We start from the raw sequence: 23,168 nt of genomic DNA, 5'->3' as shown, positions 1-23,168 counted from the left end.
TACTTGGCAGAGGGGAGGGTCTATTTTGTTTTTAATTCAGTCTCCTCCACTAGCAGCTCATGGCACAAGGAAACTGCCGTCTCATTTATTAAAGTCCATAAACGCAGGAGACTGACAAGTGCCTGCCTTTTGATCATGTTATAAAAGACGAATTTGAGTTCATGCAATGGTTAAGATTATCATTTAAAATAAAAAGTCTTTCTCTACAAAAACAGTAGGCAAGAAAAATATATTACTTGCACTATATCACCAAGAGAAGGGACTTTCACTGATAAATAGGATTACATACATCAGTGGAAGTTTAAAATTGATACTATCAGGTAACTGAACTCTTAAAAAGTAGGTTAACAGCATCTTTCAAAGAAACTGTGAACTTTTAAAAAAAACAACCTGGCATCAAGTCACATGTTTATAAAGGGGGGGGGGGGGGGGTGGGTTGGTTTGTTTGGGTTTTTTGGCATGGGAGGGGTGGGTTTGGGTTTTTTCTTGTTTTGCTGTGGTGGTTTTGGGGGTTTTTTTTTAAGTCTCCATGTGAGAACTTGGTTCCAACTGAAATGCTGCCTTTGAGGTAGTCTTTGTGGCAGAGATGTTGATCTTGACTGTAACATTTTTAGATTCTTCTCCTGCCTTTCTCTTTGCTACGGTTTCAGTACAGAGAAAAATTCAGTGCATTTGCAATGAACATAGTCATTTGCCATCAACATTTGTCTCATTTTCTTAACTTTAGGTAATTTCATGAAGTATCCGGTATGTACAGTTATGCATATATGTACACCTATGCAGCACAGAACGTAAGTTTATTATAGTATACAGTAAATAACGACTGCAGGAAATATGGACATCTTGTGAGGCAGGTTTTCTGAGAGTACAACAAACAGAAGGATTATCATTAAAAGCTGACCGAGAAGTCAAGCCAACGGACACCATCCAAAAACCACAGCCATACATCACTGCCACACAGGTGGTTTATATGATACCACATAATGTTAATGTCACCTCCCAAGCCACAGTGCAGTGAAATTAGAACAGCTGCAATGAAATCACTACAAAGGAGGAGGGGAAAATTCAACAAAATTCAACTTATTTTATACAGCAAGAAAAACATCAGCTATGGAAACTCAGTGGATTGCCAGCAGACTTTTACTCTGAAGGCCATATGCAGGACTGGGTTTATTCTTTTTCGGTTTCAACTGCTATTGAAAAGTTCTGCACACTAAACAGCTATTTACATACAGGATGTTATGAGTCAAAGGATTAAACATTAGAGGTAAGCTTTATGAAGCACTCTCATCTTCAGAACCATAACAGAAGCCACATTGTATGATGAAAGACTTTCTTGTTCCTCTGTGTTTTGCAACAGAAGTAAACTTTTATTTTTGTTTCTCATTAAAGCATGCTGATAGCGAGGTCTTTGCATTTGGAACTAAATCATTAATCTTAAAAGGCTAATTTTTCCTGATTTCTGTGACAAGGGGAAAAAACACCTTTTTCCTCTTCATTTTGCAATTATTTTTTTCTATATGACTTTCAGGAAACAAACATTTTCTGACCAAGCCTACATTAATGTATCTTCAGAATGGATTTTTTTCAACGTATTTACACATCTATCTTTCTGTAAAGAATTTCCTCACTACATCTGACATCATCAAGTTCAAAGGAAAAGAAACAGAAAGCAGCAAAGACCACTGTATGTGCCTGGAACATACTTACAAATTACAACAAAATTAAACACGGTTTTATTTTTAAAATAACTAGCAGCAGAATCCTGAGGTTCCAAGCTTACCCTCTCTCACATTGAGAGCTTGATAGCCTTATGTACGTAAGTTAACCAACACTCCTCCGTCGGGAAATGATACTGTTCTACAAACCTAAGATAAGAATGGGATCTCTTGCTTTACAAGCTCAAATACTGAGACAACTAACTTGCAGAGCTCTAAATCAAAATACATAAAACAGACAAAAAAAAAAAAGAGGAGGAAGAAAAATATTAGCCTTTGAATTTCATTGTCAAGTAAGTGAGATACAAAGCTTTATCTAGTCCGTCTCCAGAGGTCTTGGCCTGAAAGCAGAGCTCCCAGCCTGTACTGGAGATGTCTCTAACCCTAACTACACCATCTGCCTGCAGCTCTCCTGGTGCCATGTGCAGCAGCAGGCTCTTGTAGAAGGGAGACTGGATGCCTAGCAAGGGAGCAGAAGCTACAGGAGACCACTGCACGGTGGTATGGCACATCAGGCGGACAGTTTGCCCGGTCTGACAATGCTGCATGCTTGGGTCCATGCTCAGGGGCAAATGAGCACTCAGTTTTCTCCCAAGGCTTTCATTCATCTTTATGCCATCTCCCCAAAATCTGCCAGCCCAGTAAAATCATCATAACTCTTCCTTATGCTACAACATGAGCAGGTTTTCTGAATTTGGCTAGTATTTCACAGCTTATGTGACATTTTTTGAAATGAGCAATAATTTGTTAACAACAAATTAAGATAACATGTTTGGAGCGCAGAAGGGAAAGAGTGACTTCGTCAAGTTCCTTCTGAATGAAAGTCAGAAGTGGTTCTAGAGCATTCTATCAGGACAAAAAAATGGGAAGAGTTTTCACAAATATTAAGGCATTTAATTCATTAACTCTTTAAGCTGAGGTAACAGCGCTAAGGTGGTCAGGTCATATAAGGAAACTAACTATACTGCCTGAATTAAGCTCAGAGAAATACATTCTTCACAGATGTTCTGTCACTATTAACCCATGCAACTTTACCAGTAAAGGAGAAAAAAAAAAAAAAAAAAGCCAATACAAGGCATTCTCAAGACTACATTTGGCCTCAGAACTTTTGGCCTCTTCTTTAAGGGCAAAGCAGACTCACCTGAGATATCCTGTTCTAACCACTGCCTAACAGGCTGCTTCTGCCAGAGAAAGTGCTTTGGTTTTTTATATTCTTGTAAAATGGCTTTATTTTGTTACCTGTTCCTAAAAGACCAACTCAGATCCACACAGCTTGTTTACACTCTTTACATCAACAGCTGGAAGACATCCTAGAGAGCATGTGTCATCCTACTTAGGTATACAGGGAAAGCACATCCTACAATACAGTCATACAATGAGAATATTAATCTTGTAGGTCCACTTCAGTCAATGGATCCTTTCTTATATTATACCCATCATCACAGGAACATTCTCTGGTGACACTGGTTAAGCAGAAAGGGAAAAAATACTGCTGTGTAACATGACAAGACATCTTGTAGTATGCTACTGTATCACTTTTATTAGATGTTTCTTGGGGGCATAAGTAGTTGGGCATGAAGGACAGAAGGTTAATACTAACTTTCTTGTTTCATGCACTCTTGTCAGCGAGAAGAGGCATTCATTTATCCTAACTGGGAGATTCATCCCACTGCAGATTTAAGCAGCTCACACGACAAATCGGAGCTCAACAGCAATTAGGTAATAATCACTTTTGCACCAACATAATAACTTTGCACGTAGAAGAGGGCTGTTAATGTTTTAAGCTAAGAAGGTAATAAAGAATGCAGAACTGAAATGTGGCGGGAAAAAATGATTCTGCTTTTGCTCTTCACTGTGAAATATATAGCAGAAAATCACCAATCTGAAAATTCTTTTCAGAAGAGATGGCTGTTTGCTTGTTAGCATCTAGAAAGTGAGGATAATCACGCTAGCAACAAGCCTAACTTTCAGCTGATTTGGCTTGATTTTTCTCATTTCATCTCTGAGCTTTAGATTTCCCATTTGCTGACACTTTCCTGTCTCTCACTATGCATTATGGGGACTGTCCTATCAGCATTTCTGAAGTAGTCACAGACTGTGGAGTTTTCTGGCTTTGAAGAAGTAGAGAGTATTTGCAGGTCTGCTGTACACATCACGTAACGTGTCTGAAAGAATCAGCATGAGACAGACTCAAATGACTTCCCCATTTTGGTCCTGGTTTTGCCACTTAACTGCTGCGCCATCTGTAACTAACTTTCATGCATGCAACTTTCAGCCCTCAACACACGTCCTCACGTGTCACGTGCTAAAAAGTCATAGCTGCAAGTGTGCACATGCTGCTGCAACTTGAACGCTTGCATCCTGCAGCCGTTGGACTAACTACTTGTGTGATTCCCAGAATTTATCCATGCATATGTGACAGATAAATGGACACTGGTTCAACACTTGTGCCTAAGTATCCCTATCAGTAGTTAAACCTCAGTCAACATGATTAATAGAAATATCTCTATACGTCTCTCTGCAAATGATGAATGCTCTAATTATGTCTCATATATGCAGGACAAGTAGACAAATGTAAAAAAAACCCCAACTTTCCTGTTTTTAAGTGAAATACATTGCTTTTACAGAACACAGAATCTCCACTTATCTCCTTCATTCATTACAAGCTTCATTTACTTGTTTGTTTTCAGAAACTGTCTTCCCTAAACACATTTATGTTATTTCAAAAATGGAATACATATAGTGAGTGGTTATCCTACATGTATATTTTGACACGAGGAGCTGCTAACTACTTGAAAAGTAGTTACTGACAATGAATAGTAAAAGCCTCTCGGGTTTTTGTTATTTATTTTACAAATTTGCTGATGCCAATTCTCTGACAAAAGTTATTTATTTTTTTCCTCTGTACTGCAAATGTGAATATGGAATGTTAAAAAAAAAAAAAGACACAAATACACGTGAAAAAGCAAAGCAGCCTCAAACACGATTCTTCAGAGATCTTATGAGATCAAAATGATGTGATAAGGCCCAGCAGGATAAAACTATTTCTGCGAGCAGAAATAACAGTAAAAACATAGGTAAGGTAAAATAATACCATACATTAGAATTTACATGCACAAGTACTCAAATACATTGGAAGAGATGAGAAATCCGGAAAGCTCCAAGTTAATGATCTGGAGCCCTCTGAACTAAGGTACCACTTACCAGCACGTCATGAGTATGAAATAGTTTAACCTCGCCATCTTAAAGGAAACAGTAATCTTACATGTCTGTTAAGTTTAAAGGCTTAGGAATGATGAAGACAATTTCAGAACTACAGCTGAGAATGACATCTTCCTTGCTTCCACAGGTGTTTTGTATGTTTACTACTTGTTGTTCGGGTGTTTTGCATATTTAATTCTTACACAGTACACACAGAAATCCAAAACTCCACAAAAAAAATCCACCCCATACTATACCAACATCCTGCCAAATTGCACCTTCAGATACATGCCTTTGACCTCATTTAAATCGCAGCTTCACCATGCATTTGAGAACGTTATACAGCCAACTATGAAATGATTCCATTTAGTAGATTAAACACATAGATGAGAGAAATGAGGTTAGAGAGGCATAGAAAGAAATTTTGCAGAAAGCTGTTCTGAGTGAAAAGAAGCTCTTCATAGTGCTGAAAGGAGTCACCTCTTGGCTAATCGATTTGTCAGCCTGTAGTTCCCCTTGCTAAGGGGCCTTCTCTTCTCTATGTTACCTCCTAAGAACTACTCTCCATCTAGCAAACTTATAATTTCATAACGTGCAGAAAGTGCCTCTCATCTATCCCACGGTCTCAGGCAGCAAAAGCAGCTGTGTTTGTTCTGTTGCCTCATGTTTCATCCACGTGTACAGAAGTCAGGGCCTTGATTTGCCCTTCCAAAATTTAACGCAACATAGACCAGATATGTTGTAATTCCCGCTAATTTCTTCAAAAAGCTCTTTCGCACCACTACCACTAATGCACTGCCAACATCTCCAAAATTATTTGAGTCAAGATGTTTAAATTTTTTCCATAGAGGAAAAAAGGGATAGTCTGCTACTAGGTAAATAACAACACTAAGCACTGATTTTATTTAAAACAGCAAAAAAGAACAAATACTGGATTCTGTATCATAGCTGATAAAGACCCTTGTTACTGTCTTCCGATTTCTGCATAGTCCTTGCAGTACGTATAGAGCAGCTCTTCTCACAGTTTTTTGTACAAAAAAGTTTCTCTATATACAGTATATCTGCTGCCCACCTTTAAAAAGAAATGTATAAACTGTTTTCCCAGTCACTGAAAGCACATATATAGGACCACTCAAATTTTTGTTTGTAGAGAACTGAGTAGCATAAGATTTATAGTTGCAAGTTACTGAACAGCTTTATAAACTGCTATTTAAAGTAGTCCTGTTCACTTTCATACACTAAAAAGTGTTTTTATGAAAGTGGGATCATTTAAGCCCAGTCCATGCATGTCTTTTTTATTCTTTCATTCTGTCTTCCAGTTCTTACAGTATATTTTAACAGCTTGTCAAGAATGCCATCTCCCTTCCATCACCAGTACTATTGGAAAAAGAATCTAGGGAAGTGTTTTTTTACAAAGTAGTTCGAAAACTTCCTATGATGGCCAAAAGATTAAATATTGCAGCCTGACATACAATGGCATTAAAAAAAAAACCCACAATGCAAAGGCGGGAAGGAATGTGGTATATATGTCGATTGATCAGTTTAGGTTTTAATAAGTACATCTTAGCTACGAATAACAGCAAGCTCTAGAAAACACTGAGAAACAAAAAGGAGAATAATGTCCCATTGCATTCATTCCTGTGATGGAATAATACATCAACAGAAGTACCTCAGCTACACTCTTCTAAGAAATAGGTCTCTTCTGTATCATAGGAAAACCATTTCAGTGAAGTACCTGGCCCACAGAAGTACTTCGGGAAGAACTGCAGATCATCATTTCTATATTCAAGCCTCAGTACACCTTCACACTTACCTTTCTTACAAATGTCAGCAGAATTCCCACTTCCTAAATTAATGCATCTTACAAAGATGTTCCCTAAAAAACTTTTTAGAAGGTAGGTGCTATTGTCTGAACAACAGTATTTTTAAAATTATAATGACAGCATGACCATGGTGTGCCAAGGCACAACTGCAACAATGAAGTACGCCCATAGATAGGTAATCTGAATGGTCCAGCACCACTTGTAATCTTCAATCCATATTTATGAATGCAAAAAGGGCCCTTGTGATATTCACCATCATGAAACTGAACTTTGCAATGAAATTCATTCATCAACCGTTTATTTAATGCTATGTTTCAGAGTAGGTTGTTAAGGGGACAGGTCTTTGAATATTTTGGTTACCTTCACAATACGCAGAGTCCCCTTGGACAGAGAGATAACCGTTCTTGCATTCACAAGTAGCTTTTGTGTTCCAGTTTTTGCACTCTGAATTTTCGCCACATTTGTGTCCCTCTGCACAGAAGTTATGGCCTGAAATACAAGGTACATGCAACCTGGTATTAAAACATGTTGATTTCAGATATTCAGGTTTAATATTTACATTGACTGTATTACTCTGAAAAACTTTGGCATGCTACATTCCAGAAATTCTCTCTATAAACCCATCTGGTGCACACAGGCTTTTTGGATGCCTCCATCAATTCATTCTCAGTAAAACCATTTTGTTTAAAAATGTATTTGTATGACTAGTTTTAGTCAAGAGAAAAGACAACTTCAAAGCAGGAAGCCATGACAATGCATTAGTCTTCTACTGAACCCATGTAGGACAAAATGCCACCTTATCTCCAATTGCCATGAAGTGTAATACTAACTTACACCAAAAGGATAATAAAGTGTAATATAAAAAAAAAAAAATCCTTCACAGTTCCCTTATGCATAATCAAGCATGCTTTTAGAAGAGCAAAAATGAGACATTGCATTAGAACACAAAACTACACTGGCAGTCAAAACGACCTCATGCACTGCCTTGTAATCCTGTCATCATAAACTACCTGGACTGTTTCTACAGTTTATAATTAATCCATGCATCATGTTTTGTAGGGGAGAGTTTTTATTAATCTCTCCTTTTTCCTTGACATAAATTCTGAGTAGCTTCTTTGTGAATAGTTTCTTTTATTCCATACAAAGTAATTTCTACAAACATGATGAACTTTCACACTTTCTTCTATTAAGGCACAACCGGCTGAAGTTCTTTCTTCCCGATTTTCAGTATTTCTCAAAGATGTGTAAAATCTCTCTCTGCTGAAGTCTAAAGTGAAAGTAATTGCAACTTTATCTCTTTAAAGGCACTCCACTGGAAGTACTGTAAGAGATAACTAACTACCTCACAGAATTTGACAATAGGAATTTTTTTTCCCCCATTGGTTTATTTTTGATGGATTTTTCTCTATTAATATCCAAGAGTCAATTTCTATTTCCCTGAGATATATAAACAGTCATTTTGGTAATTGTTATTTTTTCTGGACTTTTCTCTCCTGGAAGGAGGGAAACCAGAAACCCAGACATACCATCAGCTATTTGTATTCCAACTTGTGCTTATATGAATACAAGAACAGTTTCTGCCAATTCTGCCTGGTCATAAAGGAGCAAACTAAAAGTTCTAGCTCACTGATCCTAAACTTTCCTAACATCCCCTAAAGACAGCTAAGAAAAGATGACCTGCACTTCTAAGATCTAAATGACAGATTCAGATCTTTGTTCATATCCCTTGCCTTGATATTCTTTAAGGAACTTCGGAAGACTTTAGCTTATACTAAATACAGTTTTCATCTACAGTAAGCAAATTTTCATAGGGCTATCCTGAAGCTGTTGTTCATTGAGGGGTTTTTTTTAATTTGTTTTTAAACATGCACTTCAGTCATGCTAATTTAAAACTCAGGTTTTGTCATTTTAGTGCACTCCAACTTTATAAGTCTGATCATCTAACGTTGGGTTGTGAGGTCATTTAAAAAAAAAAAAGTAACACTTGTTAGCAAGGAGGACACTTTCTCAGCGTCAACGTTGAACTCTACACTTAAACTTCAGATTAATTTTATTAACAACCAAGGTATCTTCCTTGTGCTCAGTTAGCTCGTTCTTTCATTGTAATCCAACTTGCAAAAAAGAACCATCTCTGTTAATGAAAACTGCAGATATCCCTTCTAGTCTTCATTTATTTTACTGTCTGGTAAAAACCACTCAGGTATTCCAGATACAGCCTTGTCAAGCCTGGGTACATTTTATACTGGTAAAAAAGGGCGCAGTTGCACTGCCTTTAGCCATTTATGCAATCACAGTATTTGACTTCTCATTTTTGCCTTTATAATTACAATCGAAACCGAACACTAGAACCCATCTCCCCAAACTTATCCATTCAGCATCTAATTTACACTCCTCAAGCAGGATTACTATTCTGTTGGCATTCTAGATAATATCCAAGAGACAACAAGTTTTATAACATTTTCTCTGTCACTGCTTCCCCTAAGACTATGACATTCTAGTCTATTTCCTGCTTCTTTAGAATAATAATTCTCCTTTGAATTCATACACAGTATTAGTTTTATATTTGATTATTATTGGTAGATACTCCTACTCAGAACTGATGTAACATATCAGTGTGTTAAGCTAGGCACCATAAAAATACCACATTTTAATTTAGTGTGGATTGTTACTACGGTCTAAGGATATTTTGTTTTTATTTATTTATTTATATTTCCCTCTCATCCAAACTTGTAAAAAATATTCCATCTTTCTCAGCATGTTTTAGTTACAATAGTTCTTATACAACTTTCTGCACCAAAAAACTTTGTTTCTAGGCTCTTTTTATCCCAGTGAGTCAACATTTTACCCTGTGGTCAGTTCATAGCAAATTTAACACTTACAATTAGCCAAAGGGACGGCTTCTCAGGGTTAACTTTCATCACAAGTCCCGAGTCCCACATCAACCATTCTAACAGCACTTTCTGCTAAGCACAAGCCGCTGATTAGTTTTCAATATCACATCATAGCCCTATGAATTCTTCACTGTTTATTTGCCACCTCTGAAATTCATCAGTAGATATGATGACTACCCCAACTATCCATTTTGTACCACTAGAGCTGTCACCTTTTTTTAAAAATTCTCTGGAAAAAAATGTATTTCTTTTGTTCCCTTGTTATCAAGTCAAATATGAACTGTCTCCATTCAGAATCAGACTCTTTCTTATGTTTTCAAGGTTAAAGGCTGTTAAAAGAACATAGAAGAAAAAGTAGAAGAAAAAAAATAACACTCCAGTTCTGTAACTTGCATAGAGGCTCTAAAGAACTTTTCATTGTTCTCCTCTCATTAGGAATACACAATGATAGAACACCTACTACATCTGTAGATTGCCTTGGCATTTATTATTATAAAAGACCTCTGAAACACTGTTTCCTACCTTTTAAAAATGCTGACTACAAGTGACTCAACATCATTTCCCATAGCATTTCAGAAAACCTGTTCAATACCTCTCTGAAAGTGGAAGCCATTCCTGTTAAGAGCATGCATGGTGGTACAACACTGTATGTTACCAAGGTTTTACAAAACAAATGTAATTTAAGGTTAACCAGCAGAGAAAAAATTTACTTGATGGTATAGAAGAGTAAGGGTTCACTGTGCTCTGACAGAGTAGGCATACCGTTGATTGGATCAGAGGCTTTTTCAAGTACTTCTCTTTTGCAGTGAAGATGCACATTTAGCACTTTCAAAAGAGCCGAGAGGTGCATACCAAGGAAGCATGGTTCTTGCATTTCTTAGACCCTGGTCTGCATTCTCCCCAGCTGGGGTTTTGGAGGCAAGATAGGAATAAAATGCTATCTACTCTATCTTAGTTCATATTGGGCCTGAGTGCTTTTCCTGCTCTTCTGGCAAATAAAGGCCACCTCATATTTGGACTGTAATGTGAAGAAATAAGCTAGCTGTGTTCTTCTCACGTTTAACAATCCCAATTCACCTAATTTAGCTAAATATTTTAATTCATTCTTATTCAGCAAAACAGTCAGGAATGCACACAGGGCCACTGACTGCGACAACCATGCTTATATTCCTGACTAAACAGGGAGGGACCTAAGCACTGACTTAAACATCAATCTATTCATGGCCAATCTATTCACGGGAGCAATTACTTATCCCCAAGCAAGCAGAATGGAAAAGAATGCAAACATCTGATTTTTATTAATTCTTTGGTGTGAAATGGATTATAGGGTTCTTTATGTAGCAGGTTGACCCTGGCTAGATGCCAGGTGCCCACCAAAGCCGCTCTATCACTCCCCCTCCTCAACTGGACAGGGGAGAGAAAATAAAACGGAAGGCTCGTGGGTCGAGATAAGGACAGGGAGAGCACTTCAACAATTACCATCACAGGCAAAACAGACTCGACTTGGGGAAAAATTAGTTTAATTTATTACTAGTCAAATCAGAGCAGGATAATGAGAAATAAAACCAAATCTTAAAAACACCTTCCCCCCACCCCTCCATTCTTCCCAGGCTTAACTTTACTTCCAATTTTCTCTACCTCCTCCCCTCTCTGAGCAGCACAGGGGGATGGGGAATGGGGGTTTGGGTCAGTTCATCACACGTTGCCTCTGCCGCTCCTTCCTCCTCAGGGGGAGGACTCCTCACACTCTTCCCCTGCTCCAGCGTGGGGTCCCTCCCACGGGAGACAGTCCTCCATGAACTTCTCCAACGTGAGCCCTTCCCACAGGCTGCAGTTCTTCACAAACTGCTCCAGCATGGGTCCTTTCCACGGGGTGCAGTCCTTCAGGAACAGACTGCTCCAGCGTGGGTCCCCCACGGGGTCACAAGTCCTGCCAGCAAACCTGCTCCAGCCTGGGCTCCTCTCTCCACGGGGCCACAGATCCGCAGGTCCTGCCAGGAAACCTGCTCCAGCGCGGGCTTCCCATGGGGTCACAGCCTCCTTTGGGCAAACCCCTGCTGCGGCGTGGGGTCCTCCACGGGCTGCAGGTGGAGATCTGCTCCCCCGTGGACCTCCATGGGCTGCAGGGGGACAGCCTGCCTCACCAGGGTCTTCCCCACGGGCTGCAGGGGAATCTCTGCTGGGGCGCCTGGAGCACCTCCTGCCCCTCCTTCTTCACTGACCTTGGTGTCTGTGGAGTTGTTCCTCTCACATATTCTCACTCCTCTCTCTCTGGGTGCAACTGCTACTCCCCTGTAACTTCTTTTCCCTTTCTTAAATATGTTATCCCAGAGGTGCTACCACTGTTGCTGATGGGCTCGGCCTTGGCCAGCGGCGGGTCCGTCTTGGAACCTGCTGGCATTAACTTTATCGGACATAGGGGAAGCTTCTAGCAGCTTCTCACAGAAGCCACCCCTGTAGCCCTCCCCCCCCGCTACCAAAACCTTGCCACGCAAACCCAATACACTTTAAAATACCTACACAGATGGCAAAACCACCCGTTGATACTGCAGTGAGATCTCTGAATCTCAACCATGGGTGGCAGCTAGCAGAGGGCACGCATTCTGATTGCCCAGGTGAAAATAACTGAATTACTCAGACTTCAGAATATTCAGCAAAGTCTTATCTGAGACAGTCAGCTCTTCTCTAAATATAAGAAATGGCTTAAAATAGAATCATCACATCTGAGCAAGCAGGGAATTGGAGAGGATTTGACAGAAGCACACAAAATCTTAAATAGTTCTGATAATCTAAACTAATTTCAGGCCAACACAGATGACAAGGCAAGTGAGCATGAATTAAAATTACAGATAAACATATTCAGAACAGATGTCAGAAACCATTTTCCCCACACATACACAGTCATAAATGTGCACAACAGCCCTTCAAAGTCATTCAAGACATTCAAGATACAATTAGATACTACCAATAGGGGAATTAAATATTGAAGAGTGTGTTTAGACTTTTGATGGGCCTGATGACCTCTATTCCTTCTCCAAACACTTCTGATAACATTACTCTCTTCCTTTATCAAGGCCGCTGAAAGGTTTGCTCCAATTTTTCTTAAGAACATATTTGTATCTTTCTACTTCATTCTTCTGACTGTAGAATGACCATTAATAAATGTACTAAGACAATTATGAAAAAAAATCAGATTTCATGCTAGCAGACATAAAACTATCACTTCTGCAGCATCGGGAACTGCACAATTGGCTACGGCTTAGTGATCCCAAGTCAGATTATCCCAAATTAAACATTTATTGCATTTTGGGACACCTGAACATTGCTCTTATTTTTCCGAGCTTCTCAACATCTTCAGATTCCAGTTCCCAGAATCCACTTTTTAGAGCAGCATGCTAAGCTGTTTTGTGCGGTCATCCAGTTTTTTAAGTACCTAACATGTTTGGTAATTTGGCTTAATTATTGACTGAAGAATGCAAAAACTCATTCAAGACTACAGCTGGAATCAATGTATCTTATATCCATATCTTCCTATTCTTTTTATGGGCAACACTAACGTGCCTCTCATTTTTCTGAGGGTTTCCTTATAACATCTGTAATGTTTTCTGTACTTCTTACAATATTCCTAGCTGTTCACTTCAAAAACTGTAAAACCCCTGTTCTCTTGCTGTTCGAGATGCTACCCTTCAGCAATCCACATTTCACTGTTTCACATTTCAGAGGCTTCCAAAAAAAACACTGACGATGCTTCCGTTAATAACATTAGCAATGTTCAAAAGGTCCAAGGTAATTTCAACCTCAAAATCTTTACTATTGTTATGATTTAACCCCACAGTTACTACATAAATGTGTAAAGTAAATCTGGGGGACAACTCATAGGAAGAGTCATAAAATTTGCACTAGCAATTATGCCCTTTTGTGATCTGAAGCAGTTTTTAATGAGTCATAAGCAATGAAGCACTTTGAACAGCAGTTTTTACGCCTTCAGAGACTGTGATCCCAGAACTCAGTGGTCTGACATAAAACAGTAACTTCATAAATTCTTTCAAGCCGCTATATCAATGCAGACCTTATTACATACTGCTTATTTGTGTGCATTAGAATAACGGTACTGCACAGCCTAACAAGCTTATAAATATTTATATTTTTTCAGATACAAAGCTCTTCTAAATCCTAAGTAACATTATAACTATGTTTAGAAATAAACTAATTCATATTTATCAACCTCCATTAAATCTTAATAAAACTAAAACCTTGAAATAACTCACACCTCACAGCAATGAATGAGAAACATTCGATTTCTGAGAAAGCAAAACTCAGTTTTACACCTACACAGGGAGAGATGAGAAACATGCTAACTGAAGAGCCTTCTCATCCTCTAATTGAAAAAATCAAAACCTCCTTAAAACAAAACAATGCAATACAAGTGAGGGTAGATTTTTAGATTTAAATGCTGTTCCCCACCGTAAAATGCACACTTCAGCTCACCAGTAGGATTCTCCACTTCCTGCTAACCAGCGTCAGCAGTCAATCTAAATCCATCAGCCAAACCATATTACAGGATAGCAAATAAAAATTACTTTCTCCAGAAACGGAACAGCTCTCACTACTTCATTATTTCCTCACACACTCTCTTTTAAGGAGAGCATGACTGAAGCTGCTAGGGCTATTAAGGCTATTCTTACATACTAAAATTGTGAGCATAACAACATAAAAATTCTCTCATGAAACTTTATTTGAATCACTCATTCAAAAGACGAAAAAGCCACTCTTTCAAAATTATACACTGTCTTTGGCAAGGAGAAAAACAGCTAAAGGGAACAATAAAACACTTTTATGACACTATTTTTTGTATTAGATTTGTCCCTAGGCTATAAAAAATGTAGCAGGCACGCTGTAAGAAAAATGACTGATTCTCAAAAAAGTAGTAAAAAATATATTTTATTACACAATGATTCTTGGTAAAATTTTGAAATTAACTAAAATTTCTGTAAGCCTAAAAAGAGAGCTTCATAATACCACATTCTCCTGCTGAAAAGTATAAAGTAGCCACACAGTTTAAGCAGACATTTATATTAAAGCACACAGATGAAGGGCAAAACTAGGTATACTCTACATAACATTCAAGGATAGATCCTATATACAGATCTGATGAGGCCCATTTTTGCATTCAGGTACATCAAATCACAAAAATAAGCTGTCATTGTACAGCAGAGTTCTTCCATACTACGCCTGCCTTGCTGTACACCTTATACAATCATTTTACTGAAATGTAGAAATTGGCTTTTAGCAATATATTAGCTTTTGCTATACTATAAACTCATGTAGCAAACCTGAAGAAGAAAAGGTATTATTTGCTGTCTTTACTTTTCTAACCATTTACAAACAATAATGACTATCTAGGAAGCCCACCAGCTGGGTACATTATAGTATTCAGCTCAGTCCTTTGCTGACTCGCAATTTCCATCACCATAAACACCACAGATTTCTTTCTTTCCTTGCATACCTTATTTTATTTTAGGCACTTATCTATTATTGTAGTAGATATTAGAGAGATCCCTGAAGAAGGTACAGTCTCATACCACAGCATCATGAAGTTTCCACATTTCTCTATGTTTTTTTTCCTTCTGTTGATCCCTCACATTTATCCTTTCATTAAATGGAAGTTCCTTTGCTGCAGCCAGAAAAGCACAAGCTGCAAACCTCCTACCCTTGCCCAATTCAGCAAAGGTATTCCATAATTCGACAGAACATGAAATTCAGTAGTTTTCTGTTTCCACAACTAGATACTAAAGAAAACACAAACTGATACAAAACCAGAACCTACCAGTCACTAGTATGCACTGACAAACTTTACATAGAATTATTGTTCTCACTTAACATTACTAGTAAATGCTTACTAATCATCCTGTTGACTAACTAAAGGCCTAGCTAAGAGCTAATGCAAAGAATTATCTGTATCATCATGCACATAATGTGAAATGGGCACATGATGTGCAAATGATCCATGTGAGCTTCCAATAAATGCTCTGATTACTCAGGACTATATTTACTACAATATTTCTTCCTCACTACTATTGCTTGGACAATAAAAGCCGAATATAGTCTCTGAAAGAGGTCATTATTGCAAAACAGAGAAGCACTCTATCCTTTTGCAGTAAAGGACATGTTGGCACAGGACAGGACCATAGGCTATGGACTCCCTGCCATATCAGAGGGCACCTGTTTGCATGATAAAACCCGTATCAAATACGGAATTCTTAATAAATATCCATTTCTAACACTAGCACTCTACGTATGATAAAATTATATACTACCACTTTGGGTTGCGTGCAACTGAAGCAAAAGCATCAAGCAGCATATATTCTATTTCAAGATATAAAAAGCAATTTAGGAGTGCTAACTTCAATTTATGCCTTTGTAAAGTTGACAAAATTGATCATATCTTTAATCATAATTTTCAAAAGAATTTTAAAAAACGAAGATGAAATACAAAAGGAGGTGGTACTGTTTTAGCAGTCAGCTAAAGCAGAACTGAAGTGGAAGTTTAATGTATCAATTTGAAAGCACCATGTATCAGAATTCATAGGAAGTGAAAGTACAATTCCTTCCTTTGCTTCTAGAGACCATCACACAAGTATACATATTCATGCTATTTTATAAATAATAAAACCAGTTTGGGGATTAATATCTAAAAAGAGTACCTATCATTAACAATAGTATAGAACTGAATAATTACAGAACTTATCTTTTATCAACTTTGAAGCTTTCAGATTTCTAATGCTTTTAAGTAATGAAGATAATTTTTTCAGTACTGCCCTACATCAAGCTGGGCCGTCTGTTAAGAAGTATCGTGAAGACATTGAGCCCTCCGAGGGACAAAGCAGCAACATTTACTGCTTGCTTAAATAGCTCAAACGTCCTGGCCCCTGCAACCACGTGCATATGCTTGCAAGTTCAAGGCCTTAGTAAATATTTAACTCTGCATATTTATTAATTAATATTTACTGGCTAATGGACAGATTCAAAGTCCCTGCATTGGCATCCACAATGACACTGGAGGAATTTACATACAGGCAAGACAAGCAGTCCAGCAGGCCCCAATAACCATCTAAGCCTGGAAATGTCTAATGCTCCTTTGGCACACCTCTCGCTTGAGGTGCGTCACTAAAGGCTGACACGCAAGTCCTGCTCTGAGAGACCAGGCTCCCCTTAAGCTCAGCTGAGACTCAGCAGCAAGGGAGAGGTGTGGAACAGAGGTACGATACAGACGTAGACAGGGAATGACTATTCTAACACCTTTCACCCAACAGCTCACTGATTAACAACACACTTTAAGAAGAAAGCTTGTTTGAGTTCTCTAGCCTTGTGATATCTGCATTTTTCTCATTTAAGGGGATTTCCTCGACTAACATTTCAGCTATGGCTTGTTCAGTCTAGTCCAGCACGCAACCAGGATTCACCAGGGCTGAAAGGGAACAAGCAAGAGGAACCTGCATCTCAACACCCCGCTGCAAGGAGGAAAAATGGGGTTCTGGGCTCTAAGGTTATTTTTTCATTTTTATTCTGTAATTGTCCAGCTTAATTCATAAACGAGTCCTGAGAGAGCTCAGATCTAAATCAACCTCCAAATACTGGAACCTTAACATTATTATTGTGATTTTAAAATAGAGAGCTTAAAAACCCATTTCCAAAACCCTGTACATTCAGTGCAGTTGCAAGTTTAAAAGATAAAAGATCTTTTTCAAATGTAACTTCTTCCTAATGGGAATTATTAAGAGATACTGGGCCCTTTCTCCCCCAACTCTTCCTTTTCTCCCTCCCTCTCTCTAATTCAAAGCAATTACAGCTTTGTATCTGGTAAGTCTTCTACCCAAAGGAATATCACAGACTGGTTTTACGTGAAGGCTAATTATAGACTCAAGTTTATAGAGGTACCTAATATCTTATTAAAAAGGAATTGCTCCTTCCAGTGTGTCCCCCCACTGAATCAGCAACTTACATTCCTTCCAAGCATGCATAGTCTCTGGCTTACCTCTACAAACACTGCAACATTGGTTCTCTGGAAGAACGTGATCTTTTTCTGAGCAGTTCAATGGTGGACAAGTCTCTGTTACTTTTACTAAAACTCCATTCTGAAAATAAAAAAATTTTAAAACATGACATTGATGAAAACATGCGCAATAGCAAGGATCACATAATTTTCAATCTATCATTCTGGCAATCTCTAGTAACAACACTGGTAAACTAGCAGGCAGCAAGTTAAATTCATTCTTTACAGCATAACATCAAAACTAATCTAATCTGCTTGGACATTTCTATGCCCAGAGCTGAGAGAGGAGGAGAGAGGAGGAGGAGAGAGGAGGAGGAGAGAGGAGGAGGAGAGAGGAGGAGGAGAGAGGAGGAGAGAGGAGGAGGAGAGAGGAGGAGGAGAGAGGCACTTAAGCTCAAAATGCTATAGTAGTTTTTCCAAATACATTGTCTCCAAGTATAGTTGTTTTCCTTCCAAGTATTTGAAGGAATTAAAGAATTTCAATCCAGGTTTTTGTTAAAGACAGTCTTCCTGCTTTATGCAAGTCCAAGTTTTACTCCTCTTACTTCATATTCTACATAACTCACTGATAAGTTATTCAACTCAAACAAACACAGCAGATAGAAGACCAACATTTTCAAGTGTCATGTGTTGTTCTGCTGTGTCCAATTAAAAGTGTCTGTTCTTTAGAATTACTGATCACCTAATTTCCAAAAATTAGGTACTTCAAAGGTATGGCAAAGCAGAAACCCCATCTGGAGGTTTCCATATAGAAATTGCTGTATCAAATGTAAACCCAGGTCAAGACATTTCTATGATTTTGATTTCTGCTAGATTTAGAGTAAGACTGTGCATAGAAGGTCTAGTTGCTGGTAGCAATTTTCTAAAGTAACAGAGACAGAGCCTTTCTGGGGAGATTTTACACCAAATTTTACTCCATCTTCTTCCCGTCCAGGAAAATCAGCTTCACCATATCTCCAGACCAAACAGCTGTCCTGCTCTTCAGTTAGTAGTTTGTTAACATCTTGTCCCAAAATAGCGTCCTCTCTTCCCTTATCCCCCTCCAGCCTTCCCCATACCATAACTTACTTCTTCCACATCCCTTCTGCAGCTATGCCATCACTGTGAACCGGCAAGTGGAGCAGAGATTAACAACCAGGATTTTTGCGCAGTAGGAGCTACAATAACTATCCCACAGGACTGGCCACACCTGAGTAATCCCATTTTCTAAAGAGCTGCGAAACTCCACTAAGAAAGCAGGCAGCCTGCTATATTGCCAATACACCTTTTTCATACGAATCTAGTCTCCAGTCCTCCTAAAATATTTTTCGTGATGCCTCAGATGGTGGAACAAAAAGATGGAATGAGAATTTCTGTTTTCTTCAAAGAAATAAACTACATTTTCTAGCTATCATGATTGCAGAGAAAAGTTTAAAAATATGATCTAAACACATCTAGGGCTAAGAAAGCAGAGGAAAACCAGTACCAAAAAAAGACAAAATATGTTATTAAAACCACCATTCTCATAATCTGAGGGATCAGATACGTGACTTTGAGCAGATGATATTGACAATACCTATGTGTCTACTCTGTATGAAGAAACACTCCTATATAGAGACACCCTTGCTAGCCAGAAACTTGCTTTCATATCTACAATACACTGTGCCACACCATGCCAAAACACTAGCTCAGGTGCCAGAACCAGCACAGGTAAAACCCTTGCTGGTAATTACCCTCACCAGCCATGCCACGCTGATACGTCACTTCAGGCTCTAGAATTAGCTCTCTCAGCATCAAGCTGCCCTACGCAGTTATGAACGCAGAAATGCCTGCTGAGTCTACAAGGTGCAAATGATGCACAAGGTGCCCGGCAGCTAGCAGGACTTACAATTGAGAAGTGCAGCAGACCCAGGGAATGCAAAACTAACCGTTCTACAATCACTCCTAGTCACTGCCCTTGAGATTGCAATCTTAAGGCTAAGCAGGGCCAAGTCATTTTTCTCGCTTCCCAACTGTCTTTACTGGCAAGTTGCATCAGTTGCTGTGATGCAAAATGATATAAAAAAAACCCCACAGGCATCAGGGTTTTGTTTTTTTTTTTTAATAAAAAAAAGCAGCTCCCTACAGTATCACATACAGCATGCATCATTGAAACAAGTGCCCACACAAGAACAGTGAAGTTAATGGAGGTATTAGGTCTCCTTCTGATCTCACTTCCGTAAGTGAAAGGGAGGAATCCCCCCCGGTTGCCTGTGCAACTGCAGCAGCAAAGGTGATAAAAGAACCAGACACGCTGAGCCGTCATTTAATATCATGTTATCAAACTACCAGCTGGAAAAGCTCTAGCTATAACTCATCGCCTATTCAAGCTCAGACAAGACAATTGCAGCAGAAAGGGTACAGTATGTCAACATATGGACAAAAAGCATTGACTGACAATAAATCTGGTCAAAAAGATGGCAAGAAATCAAGAAATCGTATGAAAGTCAAATCAGTGATCAGGATGAGTCAAAAAGCTAAAGACAAATTCAATCCAAGCTCACACCTTCTGAGTGAATCACAAGGAGATAAAAAACCCACCAATTGAGAATTCCATTAATTTAGTGACAGTAAGATTTTATTTCCCTAAGTTTCCCATTTTCTGCAGAATTTGCATCTTGGGAAAACAAATCAAACATATTTGCAATTAAGTTTTAAAACAATTAAAATGTTTCCATGTTGAGTATTCTTTGGATTAAAATCAATGTTATGAAGCAGTACAGATCCAATTATAAGAATTATCATCATTAAATTTCAGATTTTATCCACTAAGTAAGAATAGTTCACACTTCAGGATTATTGCTTCAGGCAGCCTTAGAAAAAGTACTAACTTTTTATACTCAATTCACATATGTAGTCATAGAATCTGGACAGAAATAGATGTCAAAAAGACATTCTTCTGGAATAAATAGGTCAAGCTCCAACTGTGACATACAATCCACAAAGAATGAGATCTGGAGTCAAACATTTACAAGAAGATAATTAAATTTCTTGTAATTACAAAGGTAAGTACATAAAAAAGAATTGGCTATAAGCCTAATCAGTGACATGCAGTGAAAATCTGAACCACAAATAGCTCATCTCAGATGACCAGCTTTGGAAAATAATAGCAAGATTTCAGAAGGTTATTTTGGGGTTTTGTTGTTGTTTGGGGGTTTTTCCCCCCTCTTGTTTTAGCTGTTATTGATCAGCCTTTCAGGAGAAAGTTCCAAATAGCATCCTTAGCTCTCACTCTAGGAACCACATAGTTTCTTATCTTTATGAAAAACTTTTTAGTCAAGCTTCCTGAAAGTCAGTGGAGCCCTGGCATTTGTACGGCACTCTCTGACTGCCCGCTCCCAGCACTAATGAAGAGGAATTTATTCTTGTACCCTTTACCGTCAAACACGTCGTCCAGTTATGAACAGGCATCATGCCGTTCACAGGCATTAACCCCAAAGTCAGCTGACCAGCAGTAAACTCCCAATCCAACAGAAGTTACAGAATCCTTTCCATTGACTTCAAATGAGCCACGTCACCATATGGGTGAAATCCACAAACCAAAATAACCACTTATTGAATGCAGAAAGGTGCAGTTTTCTAAAGCACAAACACACTTGCATTTTTTAGAGGGACTTCAACAGACTGGAGAAATGGGCCGACAGGAACCTCAAGGAGTTTAACAAGGAGAAGTGCAAAGCCCTGCACTTGTGGAGGAACAACCCCGTGCACCAATGCATGCTGGGGTCACCCTGCCAGAAAGCAGCTTTGCAGAAAAGGACCTGGGGGTCCTGGCAGACACCAAGTTGAAGACGAGCCAGCCATGTACCCTTGAGGCAAAAAAGGCTAACAGTAACTTCGGCTCCATTAGGCAAAGTATTGCCAGCAGGTCAAGGGAGGTGATCCTTCCCCTCTGCTCAGCGCTGGTGAGGCTATACCTGGAGTGCTGGGTCCAATTCTGGCCTCCCCAGTACAAGAGAGAGATGGAACAACTGGAGAGAGACCAGCCATGGGTCACAAGGATAAGGAAGGGACTGGAGCTTCTCTCGCAGGAGAAAAGGCTGAGAGTGCTGGGACTGTTTAGCCTAGAGAGGAGAAGGGTCAGGGGGGATCTCACCAATGGATATAAATACCTGAAGGGAAGGTGCAAAGAGGACAGAGCCAGGCTCTTTTCAGTGGTGCCCAGTGACAGGACCAGAGGCAATGGGCACAAACTGAAGGACAGAAGGTTCCATCTGAACATCAGGAAACACTTTTTCAGTGTGAGGGTGACCGAGCACTGGCACAGGTTGCCCAGGGAGGTTGTGGAGTCTCCATCCTTGGAGATATTCAAAAGCCATCTGGACATGGTCCTGGGCAACTGGCTCTAGGTGGCCCTGCTCAAGCAGGGGAGTTAGACAAGATGACCTCCGGAGGTCCCTTCCAACCTGAACCGTTCTGTGATTCTTAGAAACACCTGTGCACCAATTTTGTCATTTTGTCATTGTAGATTAATCTAGAGAGTGTTTGTGGGCAGGATTCCAGCTGGGAATGGCTGTCCATCAGTAACATCTGTGCTTACGGCTAAGAGGATGTGCATCATAAATACATTTTTAGTCTGGATTAGTTTTCAGAAATAAAAAAAACCTGCTCGCAGCTTGATAAAGAAGATCTTTGATCTGTTTGGATCCATCAGTATTATTATTATTATTTTTGTTAGATGGAAAAAATACAAAAGTTAAAAGCCTCTTAAGCTTGGATCAGTAGCTATGCAAAGAATAAAATATCTATCTTCAAATAAAAATTGAAATGTGCAATTTCAACTTTATCTTTTTGACCTTACCCCACCTACAAATACATCCTCCTTTACAGACACAACGGCTACTCCCCAAGATTTTTAAGTCTTCTTTATCAACACTAATAAATTGACAGTTGATGTGTACCCTGTATTGTATTACTTCATGGATCAACAGCTTTTGATGTCTGTTTTTCAAGTCTGGAAAATTAAAGCATATTAAATTTTTTTATAGTCCTAGCACAAAGCCCTTCCTTTATTCATACAACACCTTGTCCACCAGCAGACCCGCACGGGATAGAAAACAATGACTACAGCCACAGTTTACTCATCCTCATTCATCCTTCATCTAGCGAGCATTCCTAATCGAGGCAGTAAATAAGTAGGTGTTTTGCCTACAGCTTTAAGAGCTCATGCTGAAGACACATTGAATGAACTTCCTGTCTGGAGACACATCGTCTCATAGAAGCAGAGGTAAGCACCCACTTAAAAACTCTCCCTACTCAGAATGACAAGCTTTGCCAGTGAGGTTTAATGTCTTCTTGAAACACAGCTGTGGAAATAGCTTTTTTGTTTTGAGGCATGGACCCATTTTTTTCATAGTATCGCATTCACAGATGCTGTTTCAAATACTTATCAATACTCTCCATTAAGATGTAAATAATACAAACTCCAACGTTACTGCAGTTAGCATTGCCATATCAATTTCCT

The 23,168-nt window shown here is 38.9% G+C and overlaps 1 protein-coding gene across 1 annotated transcript in view; it reads right to left on the bottom strand.

Annotated features, from left to right (window-relative positions):
• Window positions 1-23,168, bottom strand: part of NELL1 (neural EGFL like 1) — a 304,211-nt gene that overhangs the window by 199,391 nt on the left and 81,652 nt on the right. The window contains exons 11-12 of the mRNA XM_050897767.1: window positions 17,669-17,768; window positions 7,103-7,231 (exon numbers count right to left, since the gene is read on the bottom strand). Of these exons, the coding sequence (XP_050753724.1) occupies window positions 7,103-7,231; window positions 17,669-17,768 (229 nt within the window). The remainder of the gene's footprint in view (window positions 1-7,102; window positions 7,232-17,668; window positions 17,769-23,168) is intronic.

The sequence above is a fragment of the Gymnogyps californianus genome, chromosome 5 (genome assembly GCF_018139145.2).
Source record: "Gymnogyps californianus isolate 813 chromosome 5, ASM1813914v2, whole genome shotgun sequence".
In the NCBI taxonomy this organism is placed as follows: domain Eukaryota; kingdom Metazoa; phylum Chordata; class Aves; order Accipitriformes; family Cathartidae; genus Gymnogyps; species Gymnogyps californianus.
The sequence above is the reverse complement of the archived record's forward strand: the minus strand, read 5'-3'. Positions and strand labels throughout refer to the sequence as shown.